The sequence below is a fragment of the Lepisma saccharinum genome, chromosome 19, assembly GCF_977018435.1.
Source record: "Lepisma saccharinum chromosome 19, izLepSacc3.1, whole genome shotgun sequence".
Lineage (NCBI taxonomy): Eukaryota > Metazoa > Arthropoda > Insecta > Zygentoma > Lepismatidae > Lepisma > Lepisma saccharinum.
This window is the reverse complement of record NC_139247.1, coordinates 70,989,479-71,003,018: the sequence shown is the minus strand read 5'-3', so window position 1 is coordinate 71,003,018 and position 13,540 is coordinate 70,989,479. Positions and strand designations below refer to the sequence as shown.

At 33.8% G+C, this 13,540-nt stretch overlaps 1 protein-coding gene across 44 annotated transcripts in view; it reads left to right on the top strand.

Moving 5' to 3' along the window:
- Window positions 1-13,540, top strand: part of para (sodium voltage-gated channel paralytic) — a 386,365-nt gene that overhangs the window by 323,146 nt on the left and 49,679 nt on the right. For 28 of the 44 annotated variants that reach the window (XM_083141023.1, XM_083141029.1, XM_083141055.1 and 25 more), the window contains 4 exons: window positions 3,670-3,944; window positions 8,107-8,280; window positions 9,352-9,514; window positions 11,689-11,876. In XM_083141023.1, coding sequence (XP_082997149.1) covers window positions 3,670-3,944; window positions 8,107-8,280; window positions 9,352-9,514; window positions 11,689-11,876 — 800 coding nt within the window. The remainder of the gene's footprint in view (window positions 1-3,669; window positions 3,945-8,106; window positions 8,281-9,351; window positions 9,515-11,688; window positions 11,877-13,540) is intronic. The other 16 variants (XM_083141047.1, XM_083141045.1, XM_083141044.1 and 13 more) reach the window with 1 other exon arrangement.

The following is a 13,540-nucleotide window of genomic DNA, read 5'->3' as shown; positions in this document are numbered from 1 at the left end:
AATTTTGTAGCAGTGAGCTGTTAACCGTACATCTGTCTGCTTTCTTGTCAAGCCATCCCTCACTGCTGCAAGAACTAATTTAAGTTTAATTATAAAGGATAGGAATCAAATGCCCTACATAGAATTTATGTAATACTTATTATTGGCTAAGATCATTGAAACTGATTTGATTTGAATGTAGTAACAGGTCTGATTGAGTGAGAGTGTGATATTTATGATAGAGTAATATTTTCTCTCATTTCATTCTCAAAATACTATAAACTAGTACAAATATAGACCATTTTTATGCAGATCCTTCCCTCGCCTTATATCTGGGGAAACTTATCTAGATGAAGGCTAGATTTGTGTAAGTCAGTAGCTATGAATTGCTCTAAATGACAAGTTAAACGACAATTAGTTTACCAGAGATGGACCAAAATATTCCCTTCCCTCGTATGTTTGCACCATAATCAGATTAATAACACTTTGAGGTGCTACTTGTTATTTGACAATGAAATTTGATACTTAAGTAGGGCTTCTCCGATGGCTAGTGGTAATATTGTTGCTTTGTAATCAAGAGGTTTATTGGCTTCCATATCCAATGGAGACAAATAGTGGTTCATCTGTAGGGATGTGACAGATTAATCGATACTCTTATCGGTATTGACCAATGTAAGCATATTGATGCATCGGTTTATTAGTAAAATTACTGATAATTTTACCGATCTGATAATCTATAAATATCTTACAATTTGCTACAATATTGTGCCATTTTGTTATAATTTTTATGGATATAAACATATAATCACCATTCTGCACTCTTTTTTTACAAAGTAAATGTTTAAATATGAAGCTTCTTTTGCATTGCAAAAACTTGGTTCATCTGGTAACATTCATTTAAGATGATCAATGAAGAATTTGGAATTTTATATCGGATCGGTAGCATATCGGTTATCGGTATCAGTAATTTTTATATCTGTACTGTATCGGTATGGCCAAAATTTTATATTGGCCCATCCCTATATTCTGACATTCTTGAATATTTTGAAGCAAGACTCTGATAATTTAATGCTTATAATTGGAATTAAATAGTTACACAATAATATTAATCAGTATTTTGAACAACCTTTAATTGTTACAATTTTCAAGCACTTGTATTGGTATTGGTACCTGCAAAGTACATAAAAATAATAACAAAATGACAGAATTTTGCACAAAGTTGCAGGATATTTATAGAAAAAATCAAATTGTTAAAATAATTTGGCAATTACCTATTTACCAATATGCCCATTAGTGTACCAATAATGTACAAATTAGTCTGTCGCATCCATAAAATTTAAAAAACTGAAATTGCTAATGCATTGAAATATTGATATTGGATGGAATCTGTAACAGTGGCAGCCCTAGAACCAGTATTATTTAAATAATATAATGATCTCAGCCTTAATTTGAACTAATTCTTTCTGATTAGAGTACTGCTCTTGGTCCAGTATCAGCTGAAATAAATAATTTTGGAAAAGAATGATTGCATGAGAGTCTGAAAGGGATATATTTGTCGTGTAGGTTAATTCTGTAGTCTGCAACAAAGTAAACCTAAGATAAAAAGAACAAGTCTTGTCTTGTCAGGATTAATTATTTTGTTAACAAACAACAACAGCAAGCATTGGTGCTGAATGCAGGTTTTAATTGTTGCAGCTGGTAGAAGGGCATTTGATTAGTACACTTCTGCAACAAAGGAAAATTGTTTCAGGCTTAGGTTTCCAGGAGGTGTCTGCAGATTTGCTTTTCAGATGACTGGTGGACCTGTTAATCTTACTTCAATTGCTTAAGTTTTCCTTTGCTTGCAGATGAGCTAATTTAACTTTAGCCAGTATGGCTGGTCATTTAGTCAAAATTTCTGGTGAAACGTACATTTTGTGTAACCAAATAAACATAATAGGGATGTCAAGAAAATTGACTTAAATATTAACTTTACCATATCAGTAAAAGATAAGAACATTTGCATATGCTTATTTTATTAAAATACTTAAATATTAGTCTATATTACAAATGGACAAATTACTTTATATTACTACATAAGCAAAAATTCATATTATTGAATTAGGCTTTGTTAATATACATATACACATTAAGCATCATGAAAATTATATGCAAGTCAACTCCTAAATATATTTATTAATTTTCTTAATATAAATATTACAATACCAAATACAAACTGAAATGGCAGTGTATGTTGTTATAGGTTGTACATTTTTAAACAAAATATTAAGGGTCCATTAGGTAGCCATTTTTAGCCCTTTAAATGTCTCTATGAATTTGCATTATAATCCATGGATGAAAATAAAGCTAGAATTTATACCCCCCCCTCCTCCTCCTCCTCTTAATATGCCATTGTTGGGCGTTAAGAATGGATAACAGTTCTTACAGCATGACAGTAATGGTAGAAAAGGTTAATCTTGCAAGTCAAGGAGTACAAAGATATATTTGAAAAGATCAAGCAAAATACTCATATGGCACAAGACACTGAGTGCTGCCAAGCATAACTGTTATTTGAACAATAGCAAGGCAACTTACTTGAAGAAACTATTGCAAATTAATATGCCTGTCGCAAGATATACAACAATACTAACAATCCGTGGATGTAATTGGAAGCCCCAGAACTTGGAAATAATTGCTGTTTTGAAGGCATTGTTGCAACAACAACAACAACAACAACAACAACAAAAGAAAAAATCATAAAGCAAATGGCCGTGAACAATTTCAAATTCAATGATGTTCCATTTCAATTTTAATCACAGTGTGAAGATACATAAATGAATGATTTGAAAATCACAATTCTTATGCAGTGATGATAAACACTTAGAGATTTGTTACACTTTCCTTTGTATATACTGCCTGGAAACACACTGTAAATATAGAAATGTTTGAGAATAAAGTATGTATTGTGAAATTTGCCCTAGACTTGGTGTATAGAAGGAGTTGTATCATAAAAATAATAAATATGTGTAGTAATCCACTATATAATTTGTTGCAGGTTTAAAATCAACATGCACGTACCTAATTATGTGCATTAGTGTTTAAATATTCAGGCGACTATATCATAAAATTTTCAGGACATAATAAAAAAATAACTTGTGTATATAATATTGCATGTAGTGGTTTCATGTTTGTGAATTGCATTATAGCATGAAACCATTAATACATAATGACATATGCTGTCTTTCTTTAACCATTTCTATATTGTTGGTATCAAGAATATTTTATGAAACATGTACATATATGCTTATATTTTTCACCAATTACTGTAATCACATTTAGGATTAATTCTAAAAGCACTTTCACAATATTTCTATTTACACTATAAATTGCACTGCTTCGTCACTATAATATTATAACAGTATATAATATAACAGGTTAATAGACACGGCTTATTTTTAGTAGCTCATAAACACCACCGTAGTTACACAATTGCATATTTTGTTGCTATTTTTGATGCTCCAGAAATTTTAAATGTCCTGCACTTTAATCTTTCTCCAGTTGTACATATTAGTTTGCAAAAATTTTGTTTATTCCTTTGAAATTTGGAACTGGAGATTTTTTAATGTTGTGGGACATTCTGCGTCATCAGCCTGCTGGTAATACTCAATCTCCCCGAAATGTTATAAGGATTGTTACTAAAACATTATACAGTTTCCATTTATTATTTTCCAACAGATGAAGATGAAGAGGGCCCAAAGTTAAAAGACAAAATCCTGGCATTGTGTATGAAGGGCATAGACATATTCTGTGTTTGGGACTGCTGTTGGTTGTGGATAAAAATCCAGGAATTTATAGCGTTGATAGTTTTCGACCCATTTGTTGAGTTATTTATTACCCTATGTATTGTAGTCAACACACTATTTATGGCCTTGGACCACCACAATATGGAGGACCAGATGGAACATGTTCTTAAGCGTGGCAACTATGTAAGTTTGCGTGATAAGAAAAGATATTTTTTTTACAAAGAAAAGACAAATTTGGCTTCCACAACTGTACTTTGTCACAAGCAACATCTTCTGCTTCTATGCTTGTAAGTTATTTGTAAGTGAACTTCCTCGTGGCACCAGTACTACATTTTATTTTTTATTCACAACTAATGCTCTTTGGCTCTACCTTAAAAATTGTCAAGTTTTGGTCACATTTCTTTTTCTTTTCTGTTCTCTCTAACAAATATGCACTTCCTGCTAATTTTTTTGTTTGCTTTGCAACGAGAGCTTCAGTTATCAGCTTCCTTTTCTACCCTATCACCTTGTCAGCTGCTTATAGTTTTGCTCATTGGCAATGGGCCAGATTTCCTAAATTCACTCCAAACTCTGCAGTATATTTCTGTACCTATGCAAACATTCAACATGGCACATCTGCAGTTTGGCTCACTTGCGTATACTGATTCAATCTGATGCAATTTTGTGGTCAACAAATAGAAGGGTAAGTACGTATGGTACATGTACACTTGCAGTATGAGCAACTTACTATTTTTATTTTATCATATACATACGTGAACCAATTCATGTAAATAATATGCATGAGAGAGTGTGTGTGCGTTTCTTATATGTTGAGGCACTTGTACGTGCCAGTATGTTGCTTTTTAGGTACATGCATTCACTTTTTTAAGTTGCGCACATCCTTAAAGATAAAAGTTCTAGTGAGCTGTACTTGCTTGTAACTGTTCAATTGTTTTTTTTTTATTTGTGTAGCCCACATGCAGCAACCTTTGCACAAAATGTAGGAATTCTTATTATATTTTGAGATTCATTTTTTTTTATGTAATTTCTTGTTTAACATATCTTAGAATAATTTAAGATTAATTTTGTTTGTTTGATACTAATTATGTTGAATGTTATGGTATTGCAGAAGAAAAGTTATTACTACTGAAACATTATTACAGTGCAGTACATGGTAGATTTTGTTGACTTGATGTTTTGTCCAATGTTCGAATAGTTATTTCCCTGAATGTGTTTATATGTATTACATGGGGTCTGGTACATCACAAGTTTTCAGTTATCTTTTATCATTCTTTGGAGAAGGGACAAAATGTTCCCACAAGTTTGAGAAAGAAAAATCTCAGGTATGTATCAGTATATTCTAGTGAAGGTAATTTTAAGCATGATATTATATGGGTGGCAGTTTGGGTTTTCTATAATTAAATACAGATTATCAAGTTTGTCTCAATGTGGATAATCTGAATTTGTGTGTGTGGGAGGGGCTGTTTTGGAAAGAAGACACTCACCATGAAAATGTTTAAGGTTATAGTTGAAATTTTAATCACTTAACCTATGTGATGATATTTCTGAACAAACTTACATGATTATGGGGAGACAGAAGGAAGGAATATATTCTAGATTTATAGTTCATTTTGTAATTACTTTCACTTATGCTAGAAACATTATAAAGGCAAAGTTTGTCAGACCAAGCATCAAAGACTAAGAAACGAAATTAATATATGCCAATAATCGTATGAACACAATTTATCTCAGTAAGTAAGGATTAAGCTACTTGGCCTGATTGATGAAATCATTCGTTATATTTATTGTAACACTGTAAGATCAAATAAAAACTATTTTTGTTGTTGAGGTACTCTAGTAGGCCTGAACCATATCGACTGATGCCCACAGTTAGGAACCTAAATCTAGCGTAGGAATGAAAGACATGGCTGAAAAATATTGCATTACACATTTCAATATATTTACATTTTTTACACATGTCAGTATCCATATTTATCACATTTTGGCTACATATAAATCATTTCCTTAGGAATAACCTATGCTGTATAACTTTAACATTCTATTTTGATGATGTTTCCAAGTCCCTAACCCTTTATTTACATCTGCTTCCATACCAGTGTAAATTTTCGAGGAGATAGTAACACTACTTTTATAGAGTTTATGTTTGGAATACTGGAAATGCCATTGTGATTGTATTGACAAATACATACGAGAGTCATCCAGAAAAAAAGGATCGTTTTGGTGTAAACACAAACAACTTATGATGTGTGCAAAAAAATTATGATGCAGAAACTACATACCTTACTTTACTTTTCCACATATTTGCTATGCCAATTTAAACACTTATCATACTTGTTGATACCGCCATTGTACTCGGTTGCTGCCAATGTATTCAACCATGACAGCATCTTTAAGTTCATCAGCCGTGGCAAAGTGCTTTCTGGAAAGAAGGAACATTCGACTGTAGCACACAGCACACTCCACCTACAGAGGCCTTAAAGACAAAGATCGATGAAGCAATTCAGGCTGACCGACGTTTCATGTTAGACATTCTGCATGAATGTTTACCTGCAATTTTACGAAATTGTTACAGTACACATTCGGTTAAAGAAAATCTCTGCCAGATGGGTCCCTCGACTGCTGACCAAGGAGCATACTGTCATTGTCACTCCATGGTTGAATACAATGGCTGTAACTGAACAATGATGGTATCACGCTATGATAAGTGCTTGAATAGGTATGGCGAATATGCAGAAAAGTAGATTAAGGTATGTAGTTTCTGTATCATAAATTTTTTGCACACATCATTTGTCGTTTCTGTTTTACACTAAAACGTTCCCTTTTTCTGGATACCCCTTGTACAGTCACGGACACTGCCGGCTTGTAATGAATACATTGACTTTCAATGGAATCGTTACAAGCCGACAGTGTCCGAGACTGTACATACATAAATGTTTAAGTATAAGCATCAGATTTATTTAATGTCCTGCTTCATTACATCACTAGTAGTTTTGCAATAGAAATCTTACATTCTACCATTCATAACTATCTTGAACAAATATAAATTGTTACACTATTAAAGTATAAAGCATAATATTTGTGTTAGTTCAAAGTAGTATCAACTCAACCCTACTCCCAAGTGATCATAAAACTGAAGTTAATTGTAGGAATAGTAGAACTCGTAGTAGTAATGTGAAAGTGTAGTCATCTATTTGTAAGAAGTATTGTTGGTAATTTAGAAGTAAGTAGTATCGGCATACAAAGGTAATAAAAAGACCTGGCTGCTAGGATAGCAAGAACAGAAGAGGAAACATGGCACAGTGGCACATGGCACAAGGTCAAGCAACAGTGGTATATGATGGTAAAAGTATAACATAAGTTCTATTACCGTACGTCAAAAGTAAAAAAAAATAAGAGTATTCAAAGTAAAAAGTTTTTGCAAGCTGTTCAAGAAAGACTGTATGTGTGAATGGCACACAATGGATGAAATAGTTAAAATAACTCAAGTATTCTTGTCTGGCATTCAAATACTGACATCAGGATTTTGAAAAGAACAAATGACATCAGTACAATAGGAATAGGTATTTTGTAAAATTACTCAGAAAAAATGTGTTTCTTAAATTGAAAGCAATACTACAAGTAGGTATTTCAGGTATGTATTAGTAGGGAGAAACCGTTTTTATCTCTGTGCAGAGACTCCTACAAATAATGTTAATTCTAAAAAATGAACAAACAATGTCTACTTTGTTTATGTTCACAATTCACTGTTGTTGTTCTCACATTGCCTGATGTCTCCATTAAATAATAAGAAATGTAAAAGCATTTCAAAATTAGGCACATAATATGTTCATCACACAGCATTATCACAAATAGTAATCCAGGAAAAAGAATATTTTGAGGACCATAACAGGCTAATATGATCATAATAGGTTCTTGTTAAAGCTTAGATGAAGGAAGGGTGATGATACTACAACATGATTTTTTGTTGCAAGTATACTATCGATGCACAGATAGGCTAATCTGGACTGGACCTAGAGTTTAAAGTGGAATCCAAATCACTGTGCAATGTGCCTCCATTGGGTATCTAACCTGGGACCCTTGATTACAAGGTGTACTATTGTAACAACAAAAGAAAAACAATGATTGTAAGTGTATAGTTTCCATAATGAGAACAGGTGTGGGGTACACATAAAGCTTTATGATTGTGATGGAGAATTTTGTTGCAACAAATTTTCCAAAGAATCATGGAAACAAAAATATTACAGAAGTCACTCTTGAACAGCTTGAATTGGTGAAAGAAAATAGAAAACAAATTATCCTGTTCTTAATTTCATGCATTACTGTATTGTATTGTTTCATCTTCCAGTTCTTCACAGCTACTTTTGCCATAGAAGCTACAATGAAGCTGGTAGCGATGAGTCCCAAGTATTATTTCCAAGAAGGCTGGAATATTTTTGACTTTATTATTGTTGCTCTTTCCCTGCTGGAGTTAGGGTTGGAAGGTGTACAAGGTCTTTCAGTGTTGAGATCATTTCGATTGGTAAGTTTCTTTTTCTTGTCTTCATTATGATCAGCCTTCGGTGTTAATTAATTAAATTTCAACATGATACAAACACATTTGTATGAGGAAATGCTTATTATTTGAATAACAGTCGATATAATGCCCAGAAATGTTCAGTTTTGACTGGGTTTTAGTTTAGTTATTGCCTTTTATTCTTCCATTTTATCATCATGACATAGATGAGAATATCCTCCAAACGTCGATAGACTTTTCATTTTTGTGCTGTGTGATGTTTTGTTTTTGTGTTGTGATTCAAGCAAATGATAGATCAGTGTGACTTTCTGCAGGCCATATATAGTATATATCTCCTTCCTTGAACAGTTACCCCAAAACACACTACAAGTTGTAATTTGATAGCAGTTGCAATTCTTTGTCCACCCTCAGTTTTATTTTCAACTGCCATTTCATCTTAAAATCTGAAACTCCCAGGTGTGAAGCAAAATTAGTCATGAATCTTTGCAAAAGATGTTTTGTTCACAGGATGTCTCATGTTTGAATGTAAAATTTTGAATCCTTACATATGTGCAAATCACAATTTTATCAATTTGTGTAAGTTTATTTCTAGCAAAAGCAGCAGAATAACTTATCATTACCATGAAGAAGGTGATATTTCATGTGTGTTGTCAACATCATAACAATCACTAAGGCAAAGTCACAACATGTACTATTGTTTTGTTCATAGACCTAATGTTATCCCTGAAGAAGGATCAAGGTCAGTCTGGTAATTAGGACTGTCAACAAAAAAAAGATGCATTGTGATTTTGTCTTGGTTGTTTTCAGTGTTCGGAAAGTAACTTTTCTATTGCAAAAAAAAGTAACAGCTACAGCTTATAACTTTCAAAAGTGGCAAATTACAGTTATGATTCCTAAAAATGTTATTTGTAACTAGTTACTTCCAAACACTGGTTGTTTTTATCATTGCTACTTGTGTATTTCATGTTAACTTGTATAATTTGACAAATATAGCAATGTGCTGCCTTAGAACACATATCATTGATTTATTTAGAAAAAAATATATCGAATTAATGAAATTTCATCTTTACATTACAGCTTCGAGTTTTCAAGCTAGCGAAATCGTGGCCAACACTCAACCTTCTAATCTCCATTATGGGTAAAACCATGGGTGCTTTGGGTAACCTGACCTTTGTATTGTGCATTATAATTTTCATCTTTGCTGTGATGGGTATGCAACTCTTTGGAAAGAACTATATAGGTTAGTATGACAATTTTGCACACAAACAATATTGTATAGGAAGATATTTGATATAAAAAAATTATAAAAAGGAAATAAAGCACCACATGTTTCAGAGTTCAAATGTAACAGATTTCAATAATACCTTACTAATAGACTTTGCTTCTACAATAAGGAAATTGCATTCAATAAAACCACATGTAATTTGTAGAGCTTTGTACAACAATGAATGAATATGTAGATGCATGTGCATATACGTATTAGTCTAGCTGCATATTAAAAAAACTTCAAACAGCCATTGTGATACTGTTATGAAGTTTGGATGTGGTATAATAATTAATGCAGTTGCCAGACAAAAGGTGCAGTGGGAGTTGACACACTGAAAGTGAAAGTGTTCCCCTGTGCATAGCTCCACGCCATGAAGGCGTATAGGGGGTGTGGGGGTAACGCCCCACACTTTCTTGATCCGGTCGTGAGTGGGGGTGATGTGATCAGCATCACGCCCCTGACCGCCTTTACCCCCCACACACTGACATATAATAAAAAGAAAGGAATGCAGTGGCTTTATTTTTATTTTATATTAGAGATGGACCAAATTAATTTACATTCTTATCAGTATTGGCCTTTACAGGCATATTGGTGTTTTGGTTTATTGATAAATTTCTGTTTTTGCCTATATCTAATACTAATATAACCAGCTTGTAACTTAGAAGTGCAAAATTCTCCCATTCCATTAGTATTTTTATAAATGTAAATATAACTCATATATCCTGGTTTTGCAAAGTAAAATTACAGTTTTTTTAAATGGCAAAACCCACTTGATTTCATACATTAATTTAAGATGTGATTAAATCTAATAATTCTCTGAATGTTAGTGTAACTATGTTTCAGGAGAACACCTCTTCTCTCATCTTCATGTGAACAAATTTATTTTTGCCAGCGGTGGGTATCGAACCTACTACAGATGCTCTCTTGGAATTGTTGTGTTGAAATAAATATAGTTAAAAGGCACTAGACAATTGATAATGTCGAATTAACATTGCATGCTTAGGTGATGAAATCATTCAGATTTTTCATAGAACATTTGTAATTTTATATTGGATCAGTAGAATATTGCCTATTGGTATCTGTAAATTATACATCAGCACTTTGCCAGTATTGCCAGCAATTTAATATTGGTCCATCCCTAATATTGTCGTAGTTGTAACTTACTTTCATATATGTCCAAATTCATGGCACTTAGTCATATGCAGTTTTGTAGTAGTAATTTTTGTGTACAAACTGAAACTAATAATTCTCTGTTAGTGACAAAGGTTCTACATTAGCATGCAATGTTAATTGGACATTATTCATTCTCTACTGTTTTTTACCTACACTTATTCTAACACTAAGTTCATGAGCAACATGCACGACAACTCATGAGTCAATTAAAAAACCGTGGCTCTACAGGCCTTGATGTATCTCCTGACTGCCAGTCTCCCTCCCACAATCCTACCTAGAGGTGTGGAGATCTTCAACTGGTAATGGGTTGACGTCAAACCCTCAACCGTTACGGGAGGTTTTCCAGACCAAGTTACACTACTCACTCGTAGCTCCCCAATTTCCTTACGATGGTGAGTTGCCATCGGTCCTATCAGGCTGAAAACCCAGAGACTCACACTGCTGGACTCGAACCCATGCCGTCCCGCAGTCTGAATCGAAAGTACAGTGCCTTAGATCGCATGGCCAAGAAGGAGGATGAGTCAATTAACCTAGACGTTTTATAAAGTTAAAAAGACTGGAGAATATAAGTAACTAGAAAAAGCAAAACATGTTTATGAAGATAAAGCAAATGAGAATCTGGTTGAGGTTGGTGCAAGGGCTCTGTGGAGTAGTTGCTTAGAGCTCCAAATTTGTAGTAAAATCATGGGTCTGTTATATGTTTGATTCCCACCAGAGGCAAAATAACTTTCATCTGAGTATGAGAGAAGTGGCACTATCTCGAAAAGTAGTGTTAAAATAAGTATATAATGTCCAATTAGCGTTTCATGCTGAACTGAAACTGTACCCCCCTCCCCCTTCCTCTACACTCAGACAGAAGACTAAATAAATAAATTTGTATTGTGCATGAAAGAAAAACAAACATAAATGTTTATATAGATTTGTAAGCACACGTAACTCACTCTGAGATAGTAATATGTTCATGTTCATTTCAGATAATGTGGATCGCTTTCCGGGAGGAGACTTACCTAGGTGGAACTTTACAGACTTTATGCATTCTTTTATGATTGTATTCCGAGTGCTGTGTGGAGAGTGGATTGAATCCATGTGGGACTGTATGCTTGTTGGAGACTGGTCTTGCATTCCATTCTTCCTTGCCACCGTTGTGATAGGAAACTTGGTTGTACGTAAACAATACAGTATATTAATGTAACAAGATCTAGAGTAATGAAGGGTCAAATGTTGGTGTATTGAGATGCCTTTGACATTAAATGTATCTATGCCACTAAGTTATATTCATTATGCTTCTGTGTTTGGGCTTCAAAATCATTCTTATAATTCATTTCAGTTGTTGAAATAACTGTTTAACTAAAAATAATGAATCTTCCTGGTCCCAGGAGAGCAATTTTCTAAATTTTTACATTTTCTTGTATTATAAGTTTATACAATGAAGGAAACATGTAATACAAGGAGAATGCTAGAGTTTGATAATTTTTTTCCATTTTAAGATATACAATGTATTGTTTTAGTTCCATGAAACCAACATTTGTCTTTTGATATTAGACACGCAGGGAAAGTCTGAACACGTAGACAAATAAGTACATTTTAAAGTAATGACATTCAACATAGTTCCAACAACTATTAGCAATGCACATTTCGAGGCTCTTTACAAAATTGGCATGAACACAATGCAGTAATCGTACCGATCCTAACACATTCATTTGTGATGCAGTGTTTCAGATGGTTAATATCATTGGTTTTCACTGAATTAACCTTCTCCTTTATCATATCCCAGAAGAAAAATCAAGAGGATTAAAAAGATCTGGAAAACGAGGGACCCAATGGCTATATCTCCCAGTCCAGTTAGGGAAAATTGTGGTCCAACCAGTTTCTACCTACTTATAAATGTTTGCCTATGTGCCCAGACTTTATGCTCACCTTTTCATTGGACACCTTTTATTTTATTTTTCCATGTATTACACAATGGTGTGGAATCTATTATATGCTCTAGCAATGCAACTCAAAGTTAATTAAGATAAGTTAGATTTTGTTAAGTGTATTCCTAATAGGAATGAGATATATTGATTGGCACTCCAATAATTTTGGCTGGTATATGTATAATGGTGCCTCAGTTGGTAAAAATTGCAGATAATATTACTGATCCAGTGTCTATATAAGTAGCATACAATTTACTGCATGTTTTTAGTTTTCTTTAATGGATGTGAGATATAATTCATGTACCTTGGTTTTATAAAGTAAATGTCTGAATACACAGTAAATGAACCAACCATTCAGGTTCTTGAAAGGTGTATATTTGTCTCCATGATAATGGTTTAAGTATGTGTACATGAATTTCTTGGAGGGCCTCCCCGATGGCGCAGTGGTAGCGTCGTCGCCTTGTAATCAAGGGGTCCCGGGTTCGATACCCGGTGGAGGCACATAGTTGTTCGGATCCCACTTTAAACTGTAGGTCCAGTCCCGATTAGCCTTACTGTGCATAAAGTGGACTTAAAACACCAAATCAATCAATCAATCAATGAATTTCTTGGAGTCTAATATTCTTTACCACTCTAATTTCATGGAGAAATAGATAAATTCTACAGTTCAGACTGAATTTGTGTGTCTGTCATTTAGTAAATTTTACAGGGTCCAGAACTTTTAGGAAACTTATAGTTCAGTACTCTGTGTATCATCTCAACCCCTCACACAAAGGGTGTTGAATGGTGTGACATTATTTGGACTCCTTCTGGTTAGCATTCCCTCCTGTGGTGCAAGCAATCCTGGGTTTGATTCCTGGTCAGAGCCCATGAAATTGCAGCATTCACTCTGTGCCATAGGACAACTGGG